This window comes from Myiozetetes cayanensis, unplaced genomic scaffold, assembly GCF_022539395.1.
Source record: "Myiozetetes cayanensis isolate MyiCay16 unplaced genomic scaffold, myiCay2020 scf20-37, whole genome shotgun sequence".
Taxonomy (NCBI): Eukaryota; Metazoa; Chordata; class Aves; order Passeriformes; family Tyrannidae; genus Myiozetetes; species Myiozetetes cayanensis.
In genome coordinates, this window is record NW_026087412.1 from 14058939 (window position 1) to 14084441 (window position 25503).

Genomic DNA, 25503 nt, shown 5'->3' on the forward strand with positions numbered 1-25503 from the left:
TTGTGCCTTGGGTGGAATTCTCTTGCTCAAAGCAAGCCAAGGATGACAAAGGTGACAAATTGTTAGGGGGAAAAAAAACCCCATTGTCCATTTTAGAAAAGAGCAGTTTCTCGTTATTTCAGACACTAAAATAACTCAGTAACTCGACTGGTAAAACACTCCCTTAAGGATCTGGGCTGCAAAGAAATGGAACCTGAGCAGACAGAGAGCTCAGATTTACTGCTGAACAGAAGATTTAAAATGACCAGAATCATCATCAAAGCCAGTGACAAATAATGGTACCAGCTCAGAAGGGCTAAGGGACCCAGAGGCAGCATCTACCAGAGGGTGTTTATGCCCTCCTCCACCTTCTCTTCCAGTGTAAGGTGCAGAAAAAAATCAAAATAAACAACAAAAAAGAGGCTTCAGTCATTAAAAAATCTTTTATATTTCCAAACCTCTGGAGGAAAAACAGAAAGTTGAGTTTTGCATGAGTTGTAAGAGGTTTATGAGCGAAGTTTCCTAAAGACAGCTCTGGCACTTGATCTGCAACTCCCCTTTTTTTCTTTCTTGACAGGTGTCAGAGAGCTGAAATGACTTGACTTAGAGATGCACAGGAGGTCAAACCCTCAGCAGATGAAGAAGCTGAAAGATCCTACAGAGCCTCACTTTGGGGGAGGCTGGTTATGGGTTTTTTTGTGTTCAGTTTTACTGAACTCTTGGCAGAGGGGTCGTTTGGAAGTACAAGCTCCCCAGCACACAATGGCATGTGGGAAGCACCTCTTTAAACTGCAATGCAAGACCAACCAAACACAAATTCTTAGAATGATGCCAGAGAAGACAAAAGACTCTAACCATGAATATGGTTGATATTTTATAACCTTGGCCCTGGCCAATATATTAAGAACACCAGGATACCCTGGAAGAATGACAGGGCACATTCACTTGAGTCACCCTTGTGTCTGTCATTACTCCTTGCCTTCATTCCTCCCCTCTCTTAGATATTTCTAAGAGCATCTTATAATAAGAATTTTGAAAGCTTTTGGTTGTTTATGTTTGTTTTTTTAAAAGATTGTTGAATTCCCTTTCTTCCTCCCGGGAAGCTCAACAGAGGATGGTGACGTTGTGCTGGGTGATGCCAGAGGAACAATCCAGCTTCCAGGGCAGCACGAAACAGAAGGTGCCACAGGATGGAACCAGGGAGAAGGTGGCATTCCCAGTGCCAATCCAGCTCCATGTCAACCCACATCTGTCCCAAAGAGGAAAATCCCACTTGACTGAACAGGAGGAGCTTCCTACATCCCTGGGACTCTGCTCTGGAAGTCTGAAGAGATTACTGGAAGTACTGCCCTGATCAGTTCATGAGTACTTGTTTCTTGTACTTCAGGAGGTTTATAACCTAAGGAATGCTTAATTTTTCTTGGAAACAAAAATCCCCCAAACGAGAATCCTTTGAGGATGTTTCCAATGAAATTAAGTTCAAACATTCTGTGCTCTTACAAAACAGTTTTCTTTTAAAATACACAGCAATGTGCAGATTACAATGAACAGTATTTTTATAGTGATTGTAGTAAAGCCAGGCTCAAAGCTCAAACCATACCCTGTTTGCCAAATACAGAGAAACAAGTTGTAAGAACTGGTACCTTTTCATGGAAGTATTCTTCTATAATACCTAATACAAACATGCCACACTAAGACCATCATTATTATTATTATTTTTAAAGGCAGTGCTGAGGTATCAGCTCCAAGGTTAAATCTCAGCCTGCAAAGAAACTCCCAACCACACAGCTAAAGCTCTAGAAGGAGACTGGAAATGGAAAATATCCCCAGTGTCCAGCATTTCCTCAGGACAGCTTCCTAATGCAGTGTCCAGGCTCCTGAATCCCCTCAAGGACACATTTAACCCTTCCTGGCTCTGCAGGAAGCCTGTGGGATTAATTTATGCACCTTAGCATCATATCTGGGTTAAATACTGCCTGGCAATAGGAATGATCTGGAAATGCCCTGCAGTGGAAATTGCTGCCCAGTGCTCAGGGAATGTCACTTGGCTGCTGCTGGGTTTGCAGCAACGTCAAACCAATGCAACAAAACCTACTGAAAATGGGGATCCCTGTGAAATGACACCTCAAATTCCACACCCAAAGATCCTCACAGATGCTCGATTTGTCAGGACCAACAATTATGTTTTACAGTAGGGGATCAAGAACGCTCTTAAAAGGACTTATTCCAGATAATTTCTCATTGAGAGATGTTGAAAAGATCAGTGTAAACCAGTAGGCCTAAAGCATTTTGCTTAGAGCTAATTAATCAGAAGATTATTTTTGGAAAGTTATGTTTACACGAACCGAGCTCGGCAGAGAAGTTTCCGTGGCAACAAGAAATGGCCCACTTAATATGGTAATGATGATATTTAATTGAGACCAAAAAAGAGCCAGGCTTTGACTGATCTCAAATCACAGTTCTGCTTCTTCCTTTTTTCCAAATCAGAGAGAATTATCCATTTTGGGAGTGTGGGAGGAGAGCACGGGGAACACAAGAGCTTGAGCGAAGTATCTTCAGCAGACCCAGGGCATAAATTAGGCCTCTTCTATAAGTTAAAGTTTGCAGTGTGCTGGTTACATTTTAAACAACAATCCTGTTTGTTCTTGCTGATTTCTGCCAACACTTGGACTTTCCCGATCCGACTGCCTTCTGATATTTGAAAATATCAGCTAAACAAGAACTCTCAGCCACCAATGACAGACCACACACAGAGGAGAACAATAAAGGAACCGAAGTTTGAACTGAATTTGTCCACAGGAGAGAGGGAAACTGAGAAAATCTGGATAAGAGATTGGAGAGGGACTCCTGTCCTTTGCTCTCACCTCTCCCTGCCTTAGTCATGTTTCCAGTTCAGGTGATGGTGCCCCTGTTCCAAGCAGCCCAGAGTCCATAGGAGCACACAGCAGTTCCAAGGATATTTAGACAAAACACTCTCAATTTGAGTGGAAGCAGTGAAACAAAAATAAGAATAGCCACAGATAATAACAAACTTGAGTTATCTGTTTAGTTGCTCCAGTCAAGTCACTGTCATAACAGGGGATATATCATTTTGTGTTTATAAAAATCCCACACTACTGAATTTTGGAGAACATTTCCTCTGCCCAAAGTGTTTTTTCTTTGTTTGAAACAGAGAAACGATCTTTACAATATGTAAGTAGGTAGCAGTTCCATGAGAATTCTCTCCTATTAATTCTGTTTCCATCCCAGCATGATTTCTAGGTGTTAGTCACACAATGTTATCAGATGTTGTTCTTTTGCTACGCAAAAATGCGAGTTCTGTGGTTCACATTTCATGTTACACCTTAAATTGCAGAGGAAGGTACAAGCTGCGTGCATTTAGATGGCTTTCGATTGTCAAGATAGGGCTGAACTTTGTGACAAGTGATTTAAAGAGCAATTTCCTCTTCCAAGGTTCGACTGCTCACCATGGAAGCGATGGAAAAACCGGCTTCACATATTTCTAAACAGAATGTTTCTGATATCAAATTCCTACTGCAGTTTAAGCAGAACAAAGACTAAAATCAGAAAACGTGTAACATGCTGCATGTTAACAGTAATTAGACAAAAAGCACACAAATAAAGACTATGGATATGGGACCCTGGTACTGCCTTTTCACCTTTACAAGATTTTACACTCCATTTTCCTTACCTGTCCTCTTTAATCACATCCACAAAGTGAGCATCTGTCTTTTCTCGGATATTTTTGAACCTCAGAGGGAGGAGAGCTGACTGATCCAGGCTCACTCCACCCCAGCGTCCTTTCTCCTGCAGCATTTCATACAGAGAGGTTTGACTGTTGCTGAGCTTTTCCTCCTGTGGAGGACTCAGAAGTCCATTCTGAGTCTTGGGACTGTGTCCTCCTGGAGCCTGGGTGGCAGAAAGGAAAACATACACAGGGAATGTCAGTGGTTGAGAGGGCAAACAGATAAGATTTCAGGGAGCAAAAGCTGAAAGCAGCTCTTCCTCAACACACTGAGTTTTGACCTGACCATGTCAAAGGCCAAACTCCACCTGCCTTGAATCCATCCACATCTCCTCTGGATGTATCTCCTCCATGTTCTGCAGGCACATCCCTATTTAGGTGTCTTTTTGCTTTTCTGTACCGACTTTCCAAGGAGCAGAAAACAATTTTCACACATGCAGTGACAACCAACCACAGGCCCGAATTTCATTCACTTATCTTAGGGTCAAGATTCCCCTAGAAAGCTTTTTAAATACCCACATCAGCTGTGCTGACTTTCCATAGATCAGGAGCCAACTCACTCTGCCAGCCCTTGCTGATCCTTCCACTACAACTACAGCCCTGCTGCTTTCCCAGAGCTTCCTCCTCTCTGCTACCTGTGGGAAGAGCCCCTTTGTACATCTCATCATCTTACCAAAAAAAAAAAAAATCCTACAAATTAAACTACATTTTCTTCACTAACCGAGGCATACTTCTTCTTTCTGATTTTCTTTTGCCTTTGTATTAATTAAGACTGCAGTGTTAATTCTGACACCAGGCTTAGGTACAGCATCACCAATTCTGCTTTCACTTGAGAACACAAACTACTTTTAACCAAAAATCATTCTATTTGCATGGAGCCTGGAGTTCCTTCTTTTACATTTTGTTTGACCTAGACCAATATGCACTGAAGCAATTCCAAAAGAATTAGATAACTAAGAGTGGTTGGAATGAAAATGAACTGCAGTTAGTCAGGATCATTTTCAAATGCAAACACGGAGCAAACTTAGCATATTTGAATGTTCATCTCCCCCTCCATGTCTTATCACTTATCATGTAGCATTTTATCCTCATCCTGAAGCCCACTCATGACAGAAGTTTCTCCATTCCTGCCTGTACAGCTCTGACAAGCTCCTCCAGAAGACTATTCCTGGATGCCACCACAGTGACCATAAATAAATACCATAAATATCATCACCACCCCAACCACACGCTGAAATATGTTACTGACATTGTAAAATCAACTTAGTTAAAGTTAAAAAGTATCTAGTTTCTGGCTGCCCACGCAAAATGAATTCAATTTCCTTGTGTAACCAATCCTGTGAAGCAAGCGAGGCACGTGAACACGGACAGGTAGAGCAAAAGGTGCAGCACAGCCAGGGGAGATGCGAGGCCAATGGAGCAGCAGGAGAACCTTGTGCAGAGAAGAGGCAGGAACCGCTCAGGCTTGGCTCCCTGTCCCAGCCAAGACCTCGAGAGCTAAAGCCATAACAAGGTGTGCTGGAACAGTTCCCTGGAGCGACAGGAAAAGCAGGAGCGAGGTGGGCTGTGCTTCCCCTTCCTCCCTCCCAGGGGACGGCGGGATCCTGGGGCTGCCCCAGGGAGGTATGAGCCCGAGAGCCACGTGCTGGGAGCCAGGAGATGGAAGGATTCCCAGTCTAGTCCCTTCTAGCCCTCACAACAGTTGTTTTGGCAGCTTGCAGGTGTTCACTGCGCAGCGACAGCAGCCGAGGAAGGAATAGGAAATTGGGTAGTTTCCCTGGTGTGCTGCCAGTGCTTTGCTACAGACCATAATAACCAGGAGGGAAAGGTGATTTCAGCCACACATATCCCAGCAGGGGCAGACCAAGAGCCCTCTTGGACGGAGAGGTGCTGCTTGGGACAGAGGCACGAGGACTTCTCACATAAAAGGTTCTTTCTTTCTAAGGGAGAACATTCAGCAGCTTCCAAGCAAGTCCTCCTGCATCCCTACCAGGCTATCCAGCCTGCTCAGAGGGAACATGGCTGTGGAGCACAGGGCATCCTGCAGAGCCAGAAGAAACCCCCTGGTTTGGAGAAAAGGAGAACTAACAAAGGGAAACCAAAGAGAACAGACCAACAAGGTGCTGGTGAAGGGTTTTCTTTGTTTGGTGGGGGTGTTTTTTTGTATTTATGCTAAGGATTGTATTTGCTCAAAGCACTTCCCAGAACAACCTGAAGCCAAAAGCAAAACTGAAGGTCATAGTTACCACCTTTTTTGTCATAGTAAAGTGCCTTTCTCCTCTTCCTCAGCCCTGCAGCCAGTTGTTACCTGAAAAGCAGTAACTGAGGGAACACAGTTTTTGCTATGATCAGCTTAAATAAAAGATCTGGACTCCTGTGCACTGTCTGCTCTCCCTGCTGTTCTTCAAGATCATCTGAAAAAATGCAGCGAAAATTTCTGCTCCTTCAAAGAAGGTCAGCATGGACTTTCTCTTTAGCTCCTTGGCAAAGGCTCAAATCCCCAAGAAAATTCGTTCCTTCAGTCAGCTCAAGGTTTCCCTGTGCTGTCTCCACTCTGTTAATCTTTAGAGGCAGGGATTAGAGCGTGAAACTGTTTGTGTAGGAGAAAATCCCTATTTATTAAATGTTGTGAGCTCCAGTGTTACTGTGGCTTCTGAAGGCCACACGGGTTTGCCTGAGAACTCAGAGACCTGATGTGAGAGTTCCCTCTCATCAAAAGACAGGGAAGCCCCAGAGGCTGTTGGGACCCACAAAGGTCTGAGGATGTGGTCAAACACCAGTAACATTCCCAAAAGGCAGGGGGCATGAGGGCAGCATGTGGCACCGGAAGGGAACAGACTCCAGAGACGGGTAGAAGGAGCTTACGGCTCTTTTTCCCAAGAGACCTGAAACTTGAAGGAAGATTTGGAAATCAAATGCCACAGTCACTTTGTGCATGTGGCTGTTCTTTAAGCTCTCAGTTTAACAGGCACCCCAGACTTACTGCAGAGCCACGTAACAGCTCCAATTTTTGGCTGAGTAATAACCAAACCAAGTCCAAGAAGGACGTGTGATTTGCTCTCCACTAACATGTTTCTTCCAGTGAAATTACAGCCCTTTTCCTCTGCTCTGCATAGACCTCCTCCAAGCAGGGTCAGATGACTGGCTGATTCACACACATGAAGGCAGTACAGCTGCAGGAGGAAGGAACTTAAAGGATAATTCCAATGAAGACATCGCCTGACACCGGGCAGTCGGTACCTGAGGACAGTCTCTGTTTGCACTTGGACCCTGGAGATCCCTGGCACGTGGGCAGAGGCAGCCTGGAGAAGAAACATCTCCTGCCTACCTGCAGATCTCCCAGGGTTTTTTGTCTTAAAGATCCTGTGTTGGTTTGAGAGCAGTGAGTGCTGGCCACTCTGCTCCATCTCCCTCAGGGCTGAAGGGATTATTATTTGCCTCTTTTCTTAGGCTGTTTCCTGGGAATCCTGGCACAGAACTGCTGTGTAACACACCCCTCCAGCCCCGTGAGGCAGGCCTTGCTTCTGAGCTTACAATTCAAGCATGAGACAACAGGTCAAGTACAGACAGAGAGCAGGGAGACAAACACAGATTAACACAGTGGCTCAGCAGTGGAGTAAATGCTGGCAAGGCTTTCAATCACCTTTACAGGCGAGAAGAGTTGTAAGACGGACGTGAAGAACAAGACTGCTGTCTCAGAGTGTGTTTGTGAAGTGATTCACCCCGAGGAGGGAAAGCATTAAACTTATTTGAATATATAACAGCCAGGTGACGAGCACTGGCCCCCAGCCTGCATTTAGGCAGGAGATTAATGTTCAGGAAGGAGAGGTGACAGAGTCAGAGCAGAGGCTGTGAAGGCCACAAACAAGATGACAAACAGGCAAGGCGTAGCAAGGCAGAGGAATTAGGTGGCTTCAGGAAAGCAGTCATGGCAGCAGCACGAGGAATACGTAAGATGCCGTATTTGTGGGTCAGAAAGGGATGCAAACTGACTGAAAGCTGTGAATTGCAGCTGTGTGCATGAACAGGAATGACCATTTCTTAGAGCTGCAGTGCAGAACACATTGGCAAGACACATCACCCGTGGTGAGGTGACACAGCCCACTGGGGCAAGGCATGGACAGCCTGGTAGTGCTGTTGGTGCTTTCTCAGTAGCCTCAGCATAACTGAAAGAGTCCAAATTTTAGGTCCTTCTCAGTATGAATCCGAGCCCATAAAATCACTAAAAATTCTAAAAATTGAGGCAGGGGGGACTTGAACTAAATTTGAGAACACAACTGCCCAAAATCAAAATCCATTCTGCTGCTCAAGGGCTTGAATAAAGGAACAGCGGCACAAAAATGAGAAAGCTGAGGGAGAGCAGAGGAATAAGGGAAAGGAAGGGGAGGGAGAAATACTTAAATTACCTTTGTACTGTTTTTATGCTCATCCTGACAACCATTTTGGATAGCTCCTTCCTCTATGCTGACATCGCAGTGGGGAGCAAGGGTGGTACTACATGAAGGGCAAGGCTGCAATGAGACAAAAAAATTTTAGCCAGGAATGTTCTGGTGTCCTTGTAGTATTATGCAATTTGTAATTCGGTCCACTTGTATACTTGCAGCATGGTGAAAAGATAAACACAGCTACAGAATGGGAAGCAGGGAGCAAAATTTGACTGGAACAGAATGCACCATTTCAAAAATAAATCACAGATTTGCTGTTTACTGGAGCTAAATCTAACCCAGGAAAGCTTCACTGGTGCAAGATCACAGATATACTGTAATCGCTGCATACTGCACAGGGCCTCCCCAAGAGGAGTAAAGTGCTCTTTAGTAGGTGGAGTGCAATTTTCTCATGTAAAAACTGCCTGCAAAGGGACCTGAATGGCATTAGGAGTGAAGACTTAGCACAAAATGCAGCAAAATCCAGAAAAAGCACAAAACAGTGTGATGCATTATGAGCAGTACAGGGAAATGGAAAGCAACAAATCTGAAACTAATAAAGGGAAATACTTTTTCATACAGAGCTCTAAGGCAGGGGAGTGGAGCTCAGGCTGTCGTATGTAGTTGAAGCCAAACACTCAGCCAATGTCACAGGGAACACGGAAAGCAAACCCATCGGGATTTCTACTGGTTCCAGGTTGCGCATTTTGGAAGCAACCTAAAATGTTGCCCTTGAGCTTTTAAAACAAGCTAATTCCTTCGAGTTAAAGCGTGATCTTCTTTAGGGTAGTTAACCCCAGAACTGTGTCTTCCAAGTTCTTGGCTCTTTCCTCCAGCCCTGGCAGTGCAAAGGCAGGATCCTGCTCAGAGGACCCTGTGCTTGAGCCCTCTTGGCAACTCCCCTGCTCTGGAGATGGTCACTGTGACCAGGCTCACCAGAGGTCTGCTGTTCATTCACCCCATGTTCATTTTAGCTGTTTTTTCTGGACTCAGGAGGGGCACATTCAAGGCTCTCTAGTCCTGGTCCAAACCCACAACTTCTGCCTTCAGGTTCTCTCCCGGTTTCAGACACCGGTGTGTTAAGTCTTTTCAGAACTGACTCTTCATCCAAAGCCCCGTTTCTGTCTCTGGTGTCGTGCCTGAAACTGAATCACCCAGAACATTTAATTCTCAGGTGTTTCTCCCAGGCCACTCTCCCTGTGACTGCTGACCCACCTCACCACTCACCAACGCCTCTCAAGGGCCTTCATGAGGACCCTGAGCCTTCTCAGAAGCCAGCAGACCATCATATCTGCTGCTCCTCAGGGGCACAGTCCAGGCTGGTGCACTGAAATTACTCAGAGTTTCCTAACTGGCATCAGATAAGCAACTTATATCCACTTCTGAACCTGCACAGTCTGAACAAATACCAGCACAGCTGAAGAAACAACGAAGCTGGTTCTCAAACGGTTGTGTTTAAAAATAATCTCGGACTAAATGCCAAGAATGTCTTGACCACTTTGTGGAAGGCATTATTAGATGGCTTGAAAAATAAATTGGCAACGGGCTAACAAGCCCTCTAAACTCCTAGAGGGTTAGTTAATAGATTTATCCATGGCAGAAGTCAGTCAATGGCAACAAAACCCAAACATCTCCAGCAATAAATAAAGAAAATACTCCCTTGTTTGATCTTGCTAATAAATGAGGAAGGCCACCTCAAACACTCAGCTCCCGGGGTTAAACCAGGAGACAAAGGGCTTGGAAAAGCAGCCTGACCCTTGGGAAGAGGTGGAAGTCCCTCTGACTGTCCCGGTGTGTTCAAGTCAACATCATTAAATTCCTTCCCTATTGCAGGCACTCACAGGCTCCGTGTGCTGTGACCTCACTGCCATGAATAAAACATTAATGCACTTCCAGCAAACACCCAGACAAGCAAAAGGACTTTCTGTTTTCATACCAAGCAATGATTAAAACATTTTTACAACAGTTTATGACTGCCTGTCAAGTGAGGCATTTCATTAAAGATAATAGGGAAAATAAACTGATACCAAACCTGCTTAAGCAGGTTACAGTGTTTTCGTTCAAAAACCAGCTGCTATTATAGATTTACTTACTTAAGAATTTTAGCCTCTGTCTTCACCATTTAATTACATATATGCACTTTATTGATACCCACATTCACTACAGTTTCCAGTTTAATGAACTACAGAGACACCAGAGGAGGAAACACAATTCCTTTCATGGATCAAGTACTGCTGCGTTCTCCCTCCTGACCCTCCTTTACATTTGTTCAAGCCCCAAATGTGAAAGTCATCCTTGGCATCCAATATGGCCACTTATTCCCTTTAAAGCAAAAATATTTCATCTTGCCTGTAATTTTGCCCCTCCTACTTCAGTCTCTTTTGCAGAACTGGAGTCATCTCCTCCTACACTGACACTGTTTACAGCTTTGTATTTAAAACAGTCGCACATAAGTCATGATTCTTTTGCAAATTATTATCTCCAGACCCTACCAGGGAGCTGCAGGCTTTAAAAAAAAAACAGCACACAAAATCCCAAAGGCTGTAAAAAAGAAACCCACTCCTTTTCAAAAATTGGGCATGATCTGTGATTAAACTGCAGTCGTTCTTTGTGGACATTTTTTGATATACATATTTATTTAAATCGAAAGAGGGCAAATTTAGATTAGATATTGGGAAGAAGATTTTTACAACAGGAGCGGTAAAACACTGGCACAGGTTGCCCAGAGAAGCTGTGGCTGCCTCATCCCTGGGGCTTGGAGTAACCTGGGCTGTTGGAAGGTGTTCCTGCCCACGGCAGGGGGTGGAATGAGATGAGTTTTAAGGTCCTTCCAACCCAAACCATTCCATGACTCTGCAGCAGCAGAGAGAAGGCTGGTGCACCTCCACCCTTGTGCTGTGGAGCCTGGAATACCTGTACCATGCTGTGAGAGGCAAAGCCACTCTGCACTCCTGTGCTGACACTACAGTCTCAGAACACGTTTTTAAGCCCGTGCTCAGCACTCACAGGATTGCTCCACCACTCCGTGGCATCCACCATACGGGTGCTTATCAGACTCCAGGGAAACCTGGGCTGGAGTCATCCAGGATTCACTCCAGCGTCAGTGAACTGTGAGGCTGCTCGAGAAATCCCTGGCCAGATGAGCAGCGCTCAGGGTGATGAGTAAAACCAGGCAGCCACAAAGACAAACTCTCTGCAGTAGCTGTGGCACAACAGAGTATCTGAGGCAGCTGAAACTTAGCTGGCACTTGTCCGAGGTGCTCTTCTTAGCAGCTTCTTTTAGCTTCTCCTTCCCTCCCTCAGAGAGTCATCCTGGCACTCCAGCACTGTACAGACCATCACTGAGCATTTAAACACTCCAAGAGCCAGGAGCTGGACTTGGATGATCCCTGTGGGTCCCTTCCAACTGAGGATACTCTAAACAGCAATTAACACCATGCAACAGCCCCAGAGCAGAAAATCAGGGACCAGGCAGCAAACAAAGCATGGTGGGGCAGCAACGTGCTCCACACCACGAATCAGCTGCTTAGGGACAGTGGTGCAGCTGTACCTGCCCTAAACCCCATGTTTTAGAAAACACAGAGCTGATCCTTAACAACAGATTTCATTTTGGACCCGGATCATTTTAACCAGTGCCACTGGAAGTTTGTATATTACAACTTTATCACACCCCAGCTGAAGGGGGGTCAGTCCTGGACTTCACTGTAGTTTCAGGGTCCTCAGTCACAGCCTCCTCTGCTGTCTGACATTCCCAAGGCATCCTCACTGTCTCTCAGAACAGCACCCTCAGCTTCACTGCTTTGTTTCATCCCTCCTCTCTCCCTTCTGCTCCAGAGAGACAGCTCAGCAATGCTGCTCCACTTGGCACGTTCTTCCTTCACTGCTTGGAACGAAGGAGTTTCTGCCCTCGCTGTCACGCATGGACTTGTGCACGGCCACGCACCGGGCAGCACTCACAGGGTCATTTGTACAGCTCACCATCAGCTCTGAGATGTATTTTCCTGCCTTATTTGCTGGTGCTTTCACTGAAAGGTAAGAAGGAGATGGAAAGCTGGTGCCTGCAGGGTGCCAAATAGATTCTTTCTTACCCAGGAGAAGGAATAGAAACGTATCACCAGCAACTTGGATGCTGTCAAACCACAGACAGTGCATATTTTGTGGAGGGATGAAGTTGGCTAGAGCTGCCTTCTGCAGTTAAACAGGCCTGGCTTGCTCTCTGAGGAGCTCACCTGACTTTGGACAGTCCAGCTGATCTCATTTGTAATGCAGTGCCCTTACTGCAAAACATAAAAACCACGTGCAGAGGCAGGGGAAAGGTGCCCTACTCACACTCTCCTAATCCAGACAACAAACAAACAAGGAGGAAAAATGGAGTAGCACAAAAATCATCCCCACATCCACTCCATCAGCTCAACCTCAAACTTGTGTTGAGGAGATCCAGTCAGGACTGAACACACTGAAGTCTAAGGGCAGGGACCCTGGTTCTGACATTTGTGCCCAGCTCAGGCAGCCCAGGATAAGAATTCTTAGCACAAATGAAAAGAGAGAATAGACATCTGTTGTTTGGGAAATCTGTTCTGAGCTGGAAGATGGAGAGTAACAGCAAAGCTCTGAAGCAATACACATTGTTTCACAGATTTCCTTGTCAGGAGATCTTGGGAGAGGTGTGAACATAACAAAGCTTATCATTCCTCAGAGCTGAATCCATACAAATCATTGCCCTCAGCTCTAGATACAGGTTTTTAGAGCAAACAGATACAGCAATGTCACACCCCTCAGAGCATTTTCTCCCACCACACAAACAATCCTGTTATCTGTTAAATACTCATAAAAAGGCTCACAGGTACACAACCTACATGACAGAGGAATGGCAGAAGCAGCAACAGCAGAAAATCACAGATTTCTTTGTAGCTGCATAAATCAGCTTCTTTTTCCCCCACATAAAATCCAAAAAGCAGCACTGACCTCTCAGTCCTGAGACATAAAAGGAAACACTTATTTGAAACCACCTTTAAAAAGTGCTCACCTTACTTCAGGGACTGCCTGTCATTTGGGGAGCGGAATTTTACTTGGTAATTTTTTTCCTCCCTCAAACTATGTTTTGTCACTCTATGTACATAAACAAATACATATATACATACATACATATGCATATATATGTAAAGCAGTGCATAAACAAGCCTGTAATGTTTCCCCATCCCTGGTTTGCCTGGTTTGAGGTCTGTGCCGCTGGTCTTGGAGATGAGAACTCACCTTTGGTTTCTCCACCTGCTTGAGAGCCTCGGTGGAGTCTCGGGGGTTCTCGGCCGAGGACGCTCCCTGTGTCCTGGCTCCGTCTGTGGACTCCAAGCCAGGCAGCAACGCTTGTGAGCAGCTGCAGTGGGGCTCCCTCACCCTCTGACCTGAGATCAGATAGGTCTTCAAACCTGCAGAAAACAGAAATGGACGGTCAGAGCTGCAGAAAGGCAAAGACAACGCTCCTTTGGGCTGCAGTGACTACCAAAGCACTGCCAAGGCTCGGGAATACAGCACACAGAAGAAGACAGTGACTGGGAAAAACAAGCAGATGCTGTGTGTAAAGTGGTGGCATGAAGGGTTACCCAAACCTGCTGTCCAGGCACAAGGGGCGACTCGAACACACAGCAAAAGCCAGGACCAAAATGTACTTTCTTTATTCCATTTTCACTCGTGTGCTTCTGAAAAACACAGCTAAGACCTTATGTATTCGCTTCCAAGTTGTAATTTCAGCTCTCACATTAACCCTTTACTTGTGGAAAGGATTTTGCAGCCTGGTTTTCACCAATAGCTGTATTAATATTCCCCTTCTGAAAAGCAGCATGCATTCCTCCACTTGCCAGGGAGTTGTCATGAACATTGCTTAGTGCTGGTAGCACACCGAGAAAGGAAATGGCATTTAAGTGCTAGAAATTCTGATGGGTTTTCAGAGTTGGTGCAGACTTCACATTTTTAAAGAACAAAATCAATCTCCCTCTCTCGCACGTACGCCCACACACGCCCTCTGCAACTGGTGTATGAATTGAAGCATAATTGGAAAGCAGATCCAATATTAAAGGCCAGGCTGGTAAATAGCAGGTTGTATCAAGCTGAGCTGTATCAAAAACCTGTTCAAAAAATGAAAGCTCGGGATTTTGTTTAGCATATCACTTCTTTTACTTCCTTGAACTTTGCGTTGTGATGTTCTGGGTTATTTCTAGACACAAAGACTGAGAAGGAGCTGTTAAATCACTGCTTTCTGAATTCAGAGGAGTTCATTTTATTGCCACTGGATGGGCAATCTCCTGCTCAGCACTGAAAGGCAGCGACCGTGCCCTGAAAAGCGTGGCAGGTCACCAGGGTGCAGAAGGGGAAAGCGCTCGTTCTTCTGCGGTGCCAGATCCCAGTGTCCCTTGGGATGCTGCCCCTGGCTCATGGGATGGCTGCTGGCTCCCATGTGGGTCAGCTCTGTGTCCCCTCCCTGCCCTGCCACTTGTCACCCACTCACAGCCAGACACGACCGTCATAGCCATCGACCGCACTCGGCTGCCTCTGTCCATGCTGGAAATAACTATGCCAAGCTGCAGCCTGTGGAAGAGGGCAGGTTTCTGCTCTGTGTGATAAGGTCACTCTCTCATAACCTTCCTCACAGACAGAAAATCATATTCTATAAACCCCGGTTAGCTCTGTAATGCACAACAGCGACCCCCCTTCAGCCGTAACCTTTCCAACAAACCTAAGTCAGGCACACTAACAGCAATTTTGCAGCTTCTCTGTCTATTCCAGCCATCACAGAAACCCACATCCATATCCACCATGTCCCCCTCGGGCTCCAAAGCTGCTGGGAAAGCTCTGGTGCTCCCACACAGTGCTCCCAACTCCATCTCACTCGCTCCCTCTTTGAGATGTTACCCCACAGCCAATCTTCATTTGTAAATCATTTATTGCAGTGCTTGGATTTTATGTGGCAGGGCTGCTTAATAAAATCCTGAGCTGCTGCTGGCTTCCAGATGTCAGGCTCTGTCCTTCGAACTTCCACTGATGGGGGCCGTCGGTTGAGGAATTCACCACAATCAGCTTACAATTACATGTTTAGCGTGGTAAAAGCTGCAGCCTTAACTTACTACTTCTATTTTTAAAAGCTACCTTAAAGCAACGGGATTATTTCCCTACTCCCATTACTCCTCCTTTATTTTTTTTTCCCTAAACAAACGTCTTTTCTTTGTTTATTGTATTTTTGAAAAGGCACTTCTTATGTCTTAACTGTGCCATGCAGCAGAATTGTTTTGTCAATCTGTTGCACGCAGTAAAATCACCTCCAGGTTGAGCTCCACACTCAAGGAGGAAAGAAGGAAAAGGCCACAGTAAACCAGACATTAACAATGGGTTTGGGAAAGCAGAATCCACCACCTTGTCCCCTCCTTCCCTGGCAAACCCACCCACAGCCACACTGGTAGCACCCACTCTGCCCCTCCAGGCTTTAAACTCAGCTGAAAGGGTGGGGTTTGGCACCAAGGGCTCTAAAAATCTCTTTATTCCTTTCTCATGCTCCCCAGCCCCACCACATCCCTGCAGAAGGAGCGATACCCAAAAGGGGTCATTTGAAATGGCACAGAGAAAAGCCAATAAATATCCTGCAGGATCACAGCCCACGTTTTGTGTGGAGCCAACAGGAGAGCAAAGAAGGGGAAAAAAAAGGTTATTTTTTTAAAGTTTTGGAAAATGAAGAGGTGTGAAAACCTTTCATCTTTACAGAACTTTACCAACGTGGCCTAACTAATATTTGTTTGTTATTAAATCCTTCTTATGATAGGAGAATTCAATTTGCTCCAGTATTCCTTGGAACTCTGGGACACTTCACCAAGCAACTCCTACACTGAGTCTGAAATATTTCAGTATAAAACAGGATCATTAACAGAGCAGAGCTGTAATGGTGTAACTAAGATGTATTATTTGGGAAGAGGATTCTTCCTCCTTCTCCATACCCCAGGGAATCAGTACAGTCAACACTGCCATTTTCCACACACGTGGTGTGTGCAGTATGGAAAAGCATCCACCCCACTGTGCTGCACATTTAAATCAATTAACCAACGTGGAAATAATAAATGAATAAGCAGAGGAGCTGATATTTTATTTGAAAGTGCAACTTTTGGTGTGTGTTGCTGTGTAACCAAGTAACCCAAGACACAGCAAGGAAGAAAGTGCTACGAGGTGCTCCCAATGTTATTTCTGAAGGCCAAGCTCAACCTTTTACTCCCCCTTATTTATTCGAAAAAAATTCCCTGAAACACTACCTCGAAGGGGCTGATGGCAAATCTGTACTCTGGCAGGCTTTATCCTGAAATTCTGCTTTTTCCAGAGGTGGCTCTTGGAAGCAAAGACAAAAGGGAACAAGTTACAGCAATCCCACCCCCAACAAAGTGATTTAATGTAGACAGTATTTTCTGCCCTGGAGAAAAAAAATGAGCTACATCACGAATCTCTGAGAAACACAAGCCATTTCCTTCACTGGACTTCAAGGTCTGAAAACCTCTAAGTGTTACAAAGACTAACAGCTCCTGCACACTGAGCCAAAACACTTATTTCTTTAATTCAACTACTCTGAATATTGATGTGGCAGCGTTCATAAAGGACATTTTGGCCAAAGTAACAACAGGTGAGATGCCCACTGTGGGTTTATTAGCCCTGAAATTTAAAAGAAATAGTAAATTTCTGCACTTGGCTCCCTTTGTTCTGTTTGCTTTTCTTTTATCAGGCATTTCTCTGAACTTAAGAAAACCAGAAAACCATCCCAACCACAAAAAATACTCCTAACAACAACAACAACAAAACACTATGCACACACTCACACACAAATTATTTTCTGCATGCACAAAAATAAAGAAGAGCATAAAAAGGGCCATGTACAAACATCCCAGGTGGAATTCCAGCAGGTTTTGGTGGTGTGAGCCGAAGGGGAGTTTGGGAGCACAGGTACAGGATGTGGCTCCCCCCTGCCCACCCCTGGGAACACTGGGATGCACCACGGGAGTGACTCCACCATCCCTGGCTGCAGCAGGAAAACCCTCTCAGGTAATTAGTGGGAAGCCACTTGCTGGGAAGGAACGGGGAAAAGGAGAGGAAAGATGTCCTGCTCCTTCACTTCCTTAATTCAGTCATTTACTCCTTCATTTCAGCTCATTTATCCTCACAATTTCAGCTCTTACATGAGGAAAGGACATCCCTCCACGCAACTGCTAAAGATGGCCTGTCTTCTCCTACAGGAGAGGGGGGATTAACACAAATACTGATAAGCAATTCCTTGGCAAAATAACATCCAAGTTTCAATTTTTGATGCTTCACCTGTCTGGGACTGAAACTTTTTATCCCTCTGCTGACAGCAGACAGAATTCCCTTCTCTCTGGAAAACACTGATGCTTCTCACGTCTCTGTCTAATACTTTTGAAACCCTTTTCAGCACCGATTCGAACAGACACCAAAAAAAAAGCAATATTTCAGTCACAGCCTTCCTGGTTCATTTAATAAAAATATAACCCCACCTTTGTTACATCTCCCTGTTCGTCCCTCCGTGGATGGCTTCACCTGTTCAGCTGCAGTATGTGCAGATGAACTAACAGGTGAGCTCTCTTTTTTGATTCCCTGCTTTCCAGCACCAGCCCTCTGTGCTGGGAAACAGGAACATTCCTCACCCGGTGGAATAAACTCCCAGCTGTATTGATTACACCCCCTTTGCAATAACGCTGCTCCTTCCCTGTTCATCTCTCCATCATTTCCCTCAGAGCCCCCGTGGTTTAGCCATTTAATCACATCTCTTCCCGATAATTAAATTTACGGAACTACCCGAGCTCTGTTTTCACACCCCTCTACCTCTGCAGTGCCTCACCCCACAAAACTGGAATTTCCAAGGAAACTGTTTCCCTGTGAGAACCCCCGTGCCTGTCACTGCCAGGGCAGGGCAAAAGGTACTTTCCAGCTAGAAAGTGATTTCATCTCCTGCTGCAGATATGACCGATACAAGCAACCAGCAGGGTCATAACGAGCTCTGCAGTTCAGGACTGGCTTCAGCTCCTCCCTGCACTGATGGGTAACTCACTCCTGGGTCGTGCTTCTCTGCAATCCATCAGCTCTTGCTTTCTCTTTTTGGAAAGGCAGGAGAAAGTTTTCTCCACGCCTTCTAAAGACACCTTCTCTGCACTTTGCCAAAAATCTGGGAGCCCAAGTATTGATATTCAGGCACTGCCACTCCAGGGAAAGGAAACAGATACCCACAGTGGGGTTCTCTCATACAATAAAAGATGCTGCCACCCCATTACATCAGACTCTGACCTGCTCTGTAAACTAAATTTTGAACTGTGATTTCTGGAATGTAACGTGACAGCCAAATAATAATTAAAAAAAACACCAATGCCAACAAAAAACCCCAAACCCCACACAAACCCCCCCCAAAAAAAACCCAGAAAGGTATTTACTTCTAATTGCAGTCTCTTTTTGGCTTCTCTCTAACTTTCCTCTGTTGGTTTTCTATTTTTATATCTTGTCAAAGCTTAAATGATTTTTCAAGCACTTACCTAGTCTAATGTTCATGCAATAAATAATACAGCAAATACCCCCAGACTGGGAGATTTAGTATCCATTGGGTCCAAGGTGCTGCTGAATCTAAAGATGATTTTCAGTAGCAAATACTCTTTGCCCCTTTAGGCACTGGAAGGTGCATAACACAGATCATAATACACAACAGAGACCAACTGGAGCATCTTTGAAGTGGTACCCAGCCCCCAGGCTGAAGGTGGTGCCAAGACTGGAGCAACTGTAAATGTAAATAAGGGTCGCTATTTATATAAAAATATTCTCAATATTCTCTCCCCTATTCTGCAACCTTTATTTGTCAAAAGACTCTTACACCAAAAACAACTTCAGGAAGTTTTTCCCCTTAAAGCCTCAATTAATTGCACGATTTAAGGACTTGTGTAAGCAGAAATGAAGAGAGAAGCAAAAGCTCAGAGGAATGTTACCTGGGCAACAAGACCTGGTCAATACAAACCAGGGGCTGAGACAACCCTGCAGAACACTTCCCAGTCACTGAACTGTCACAGCTGTGAGAGCAGAGACACTGCCCTGGTACTGACTCCTCATCACAGCCCCCAGAAGTCGCTCTGGCTTTGCAGCCCAACTTGAAGTTTTGGCTTTCACACATAAAGGCCTGTAGGTAATTTTTTATTTGAAGGAAGGAAGTGCATTGTAATTAGACTGTCTGGAGAGAAAGCATGTCAGCAACTGGGGGGGGGGAATATTTATCAATTTCTGCTTGAAGCTCTGCAGCAGCCCAGCACTCGTGGGACGGTGCAGTGCCACAGGCCATGCCCAGGGGCCACTCCCAGGGCAAGTGCTTGCAGCACCTTCCTCCCCAAAAGGGGCCTGGGCAGATGATCAAACACCTTGGCCATGCTGAAAGAGAGGGCAGAGCTTCCATGAGATGCTCTGAGAGTGGAAACACTGGCCCAACCCCAGCTGCCAGCTGTGCCCAACGGGCTGTGCCAGGAGGAGTCTCTCTGATTTCCTGATGGAACTACCAGCAGCTGTGGTTAAACACCAACTAACACAGGCTGGTCTCCCTCACTCCTCAGGAAAGCTCATAGAGAAAGGAAGGAGAACTGAACTGGGTATCTCCAGCTGCAAGGCTGTCAGAGCTCCCACCCCACGTACCCACAGGGTGCTGCTTTTCCCTCTTCTGACCACAAACCCACTGTTACCTCATTTTTACTTTTCTAGAACTTCACCTTTTTTACCACTTTCCCAGGTAAGTTAAACAGTTTTTTCTCAGATAGGACTAAAAAAGGTTTCCATGATTAGACAACAAATACACGTTTACTTAATTATTCTAGAAATCATCCCCAGCTGGGGTTGTTTAGCCTGGAGAAAAGGAGGCTCAGGGGGGACCTTCTGGCTCTGCAACTCCCTGACAGGAGGGGGGAGCTGGGGGTGGTCAGGCTCTGCTCCCAGGGAACAAGGGATGGGACAAGAGGAAACAGCCCTAGTTCTGCCAGCAGAGGTTTAGGTTGGACATCAGGAAGAATTCCTTCATGGAAAGGGTTGTCAGGCACTGCAAGGGGCTGCCCAGGAAGGTGGTGGAGTCACCATCCCTGGAGGTGTCCAAGAACTCGATGATCTTGGAGGGCTTTTCCAACCTTAATGATTCTGTGATTCTGTGAATCACTTCTGGAAGCCAGAAGCACCTCAGTGTCTTTTCTATCAGCAGGCAGTGTGTTGGTCACACTGCAGGACTGTGCAAGAGGACACTGGATGACTTCACAAGAAATAAAAGTAATTTGCCCCAACCTGCAAAGCAATGGAGCAAGTCCCACTCTCTAACCTGTAGAAACCACTTCCAGCTCAGTGCAAATAAAAGCACATAACCCAAAACACCTGGATTCCAACAAAATTTCCAGCCTACCTGGAAAAGCACTTTGAATTAATGGAGTAACATTTCCTGTGGCTAAAATGAGAAAGGGAATTTCAGAGCCAACTTGCTATCTTAAGTCTCTGGAAAGCAGAAACAATGGTAATAAGAAACAGAACTTTACAGCCTGGAAAGACAAAAGGAACTACAAAAAACCAAATCCTAAACCTATCCTCATAATCTCCAAAGAGCCAGAGAAACCAGAGGCATCTTCTGAACTATGGAAAACCGCTGTTTTCCTTATGCCTCTTTTGTTTAGCAAAATACTTACTTTTGATCAGCTAACAGACATCAGCAGGTTTGGAAAATGCTGATCAACAACACATGTGTAATTTTGGTATTCAGCATCCACCAGTTTTAAGTGGGGAATCCTGAACCCAAACCCAACAATTTACATTTATAGCTAAACTGCAGAAGTGAAGTTGCAGGCTGGTGATCCACCCTCCTTCAGTCTCCTTTTATCTTCTTCTCACCTGGGTGAGATAAAATAACCCAACCAAACAAAAAACTCAGGGGAGAAAAGGCCTGGGCAAATCCAGCACAGACACACAGCTCAAACACACCGGTCCAGCTGCCACTGCTGGCTCAGAAATATATTTACACATGTATTTTTAAACTCTCCTGGCAGATGAAAGAGGGGCTGAAGAGCGAGACTGATCCTTATCCTGGGCTTTACAACTGCCCGTGTTTACGTTCTGCTCCACCCGTGCCACGGACCGTGAACGACTCTGGGTTCTGAACACAGCTTTTTACCTCAATACAATTCACAGTTGGACACCTTAATAGGAAAGAAAAGCAGGTCTGAGGAAAGGTAAGCCTGGGATTTTGCAGTCCTGCCAGGGGCAAGAGCGTGCCCCGTAAGGGAAGCTTGATTTAGTGATGTGCTGCTGAGCAAAGATTCTCTCTATCCTAAGGGTTCCTCACAAAACCTAAGAGGTATATGATGTGCCTACATTTAAAGCTAAAAAGAGGGCCTAATTCCAGCTGTAGGATATTTGGGATTAACTGGTAAAGATACTGTCTGGCTTTTCCTGACACTGATCAACCCTCCTGTAAACCCTCGCAGTCTTGGTCGCGAAAACAAATTCCATGATGCAATCACACGCCTGAAAAGGCATTTGCTCTTATTATATTGACATTATTTTTCACATTTATTGACCATCCCTTTGCAATCCATGTTAATTTTAGCACCTGGAAAGGAACAGGCGGGATGGGAGAAAATGAAATGTTTGAACAATGCAGCTGCCAAAACAAGAGCGACCCCAGCCCACGGGGGCACGGTGCTTGCAGGGGCTTCCAACTGCTTCAAAAACTGTGGTATTCCTACCACAGAACACTTTTCTGAAAGCACACTTAAAGAATAATGAATTAGAAGTTGAATTTAACTAAGAATGCAGCCCGTTTAGAAACTCAGCGTTTGCATCACTGCTGGATTGGGAATGAGGGGCCAGCACTGAAGAAACTGCAGAGGCGGAGGAGCAGATGGATGGAGCTGCAGGGATGGAAACCAGGAGCCTCAGTCCAGCACTGCCCAGCCCACTGGGGCACCCACTGCAGACTGGGAGCTGTGGGATGGAGAGGTGCAGGCTGTGGGCGTGGCTGCAGTGATGTAAAGCAGATGTAAATGTGTTTGAGATATGTTTTGGCAGGCTGGGGACTCTGCTCTTCGAGAAAAATGATAAACAACACTGCAAAGTTTTTTGAAGACATTAAAGAGAGTCTTTCTCTTCCACTTTGGTGTTTAGGATGCAGATGGGGATTTGGAATTTTCATGGCAGACAGGAAGGTACCTCAGAGTCCAAAACCAGACGGCCGAGGCCATAACCAATCCCAGCTCCTCCACTTGAACAAACTCAGGGCCACAGCTCAGCCCCTGCAGCTCCTCCATCACACACATCCATTACGTGCATCCCTGCCTGTGCACCGAATTCCTGCTGCACAGCAACAGCCCAGAATCAGCAGGGTGACAGAGAGAGCCTTTGGGAATAACTTCCTGCACAGCCTCTTCAATCCAAGCTCTCAGGCAGGATCTGTCTGCGCTTCCCAGGTGAATTTGCACACGTGGGAAGTTCTGACATTCCACATCGCTCCCAGAGTGCAGCAATCCTTTGGGGGATATGTTGAATATACTTCCAAAACTTCCCTTTATTGTAAATGAAAAAGTGTTTCCCACTTAAAGCTACATTTTAGTGTGGGAGGGAAATGAGAGATCTGAAAACTGGGCAAGGGATATCTCTAAGGCAAGGACTTCAAACAGGCTGTTTAAACAGCAGCCTCATAAACCAGAGATCTGTGGACAGATAAGGATTTCTCAAGAATAATTCCACTGCTGTAGATGGGACAATTATACAAAGCCACAAACTTTCCAGAAAGACATCATATATATTACATTTTCTGCCCGCTCAGGGCTGGCACACCTCAGGGCACAGCTCAGGAACTACAGATGGCCGTGCCAGCCTCTACTACATGCAGCTGGAATTAAAAAGTGAAAGAAGAGAGACTCCAAGTGCAAGTTTTCTCAGCTCCAGGAATGGGAATTTATTAATTTTAAACTAAAAAGGCGAGGCCAGGGTGAGAGCAGTTAGATGTTTATCAGAAATCCCACCCAGCAAAATTCCACTGGGGACCAGAAGATGCCACCTATCCTTTTGATTGATACTTTGGATTGATGAATAACAAACATGCAGGATGGAGAAGAGGATTCCAATAATAAACAATAGTCTGATGCAACTGGCCCTTGGTAACATGTGGCTCTCTGGACTAACACTTCCTAATAGAAACCAGACCCAACTTAAACAAGATTTTAGGAGCCTGTTTTGTTATACCAGTGCAATCTCTGTGTGTTGACAGGACTACAATCAGGCAAATTCTTTCCCTCTTGCATAATGCAGGTAGCTGGATGTGACATGCTAAATCAGCATTTTGTTTAAACCAGGGCAATCCCATGGGCTGACACTGCCCTTGCCCTCAGCTGAGACTGCACCACACTCTGAGGACTCACAGCAAAGTAAACCCAAAGCAGTTAAAAACCACGTGCAAAGCTGGTGGGCTCTGCACGTGGAACTTTTTTTGGTTCGGAGCTGCTAAAAATTTAGAGTTCAAAATGTAAAATAAAACCCAAGTGTCATCCTGTCATCGGCAGTTTTTGATATTTTTTTTTTAACCAAGCAACTGATGAAATAGCATTGAAAACACAGAGCAAGCACCCACAGTTTAACTTGTGTCAGAAATACATAATCTCAGGCATCTCTGAGACCACATATAAGGAAACTGTAATCCATATGTGTCCAGATAACCATCACATGCTGGTCAGAACGACCCTCCTCAGCCAAGCTTTCCTCAGCACTGGCTACCCCCAGGTGTCACTTGTCACCTCTTCCCACGACAAAAAAGCCATAACCAAATAAAAGCAATGATCTGAGGAGGCAGGGCAGGGCTTCAGGAAATGCTGCTGTTCTGCTTCACTACAAACTCTGGCCAGCTTTGCTCCACACACAAGGGCATCTTTATAAAGATGATCCTCACACTCTCCCAGTAACCCTAAATACTTAACTGAAAAGAATGAGACAGAAATGTTCTCCAGGCAATGAGAATCGTTCTCTCCTCCTATGAAATAGTATTTCTGGCTGCTCCTAGGGGAATGTTTTATGAAATTTTACCGAAGCACATTCAGTGTTGTTACTTTGAAAAACACCTCTTAACTTGATTAAACTAACTCATACTCGGAGAATATAAAAGATTTGTCCTCAGGGGACCAAATTAAAGGAAATAAATCTGCATATTGTAGATAATTCCCGCATTAAAAATAAGAGGATATTAGGTTTTTAAAGATACATCTCTGTATCAGAGTTTAAAGAAAAAGATCATCTGGGATCCCCAGCACAGGAAGGACATGGACCTGTTGGAGAGAGTCCAGAGGAGGCACTAAGATCATCAGAGGGATGGAGGAGCTCTGCTGGGAGGAAAGGCTGAGAGAGTCAGGATTGTTCAGCCTGGAGAAGAGAAGACTTCAGGGAGACCTTTTTGTGGCCTTCCAGGACCTGAAGGAGCTGACAAGAAAGATGGAGAGAGACTATTTACAAGAGCATGTAATGACAGGACAAGGGGGAATGGTTTCCCACTGACACAGGGCAGGGTTAGATGGGATATTGGGAAGGAATTTTTCCCTGTGAGGGTGGGGAGGCCCTGGCACAGGTTGCCCAGAGAAGCTGTGGCTGCCCCTGGATCCCTGGAAGTGTCCAAGGTCAGGTTGGACAGGGCTTGGAGCAAACTGGGCTAGTGGGAGGTGTCCCTGCTCACAGCAGGTTTGGGGAACAGGATGTTTTTGAAGGTCCCAACCCAAACCATTCCATAATTCTGTGGACATTTTTTCACCTATCATCAGAGCCTACCAGCACAGTATGAAGAACTAACGTTTAGATCAAATGCTTGTTAAGTACATTTTACTGTTATTAAATCAGTTAATAATGGTATTTTTCCCCCCATCCAAGCTCTGTTGCTCTTTGGTCAGAACTGTCAAGTTACAGAGTGAGCAAGCACAGCTTTGACAGAGCCTGCAATAAACGCTGCTCATCCAGGGGCTGGCACCAAGCCAGCACACTCCAACATGTGGGATGCCAGCAATCCCCCCCAGGACAGCTGCAGGAATCATGGGAGCATCAGGGTATTTACTCAAATGGGCTACAAGAAACCAGACAAATAGAGCAGTGATGTCGCACTGGTGAATTCAGTGATTTCCCAACTCCCCCAGCCCTGGGCCTTGTGCAATCCAAGCAGGCAGTTGTAATTCCAGGTAAGTTGTTATTCATAACTCACACACCGCTTGTTTACATGTGGTTGACAGTTTTAAATGGTTACTAATTCAGAACTGAAAAATAAAGCTAATGCAAATAAAACTGCTGCAG

General features: G+C 45.4%; 1 protein-coding gene across 2 annotated transcripts in view; it reads right to left on the bottom strand.

Moving 5' to 3' along the window:
- The window catches only part of ADCY9 (adenylate cyclase 9), an 82946-nt gene that overhangs the window by 24583 nt on the left and 32860 nt on the right, over positions 1-25503 (bottom strand). The window contains exons 2-4 of one of the 2 annotated variants that reach the window (XM_050317606.1): positions 13402-13574; positions 8131-8235; positions 3671-3888 (exon numbers count right to left, since the gene is read on the bottom strand). In XM_050317606.1, coding sequence (XP_050173563.1) covers positions 3671-3888; positions 8131-8235; positions 13402-13574 — 496 coding nt within the window. The remainder of the gene's footprint in view (positions 1-3670; positions 3889-8130; positions 8236-13401; positions 13575-25503) is intronic. The other variant, XM_050317608.1, reaches the window with a different exon arrangement.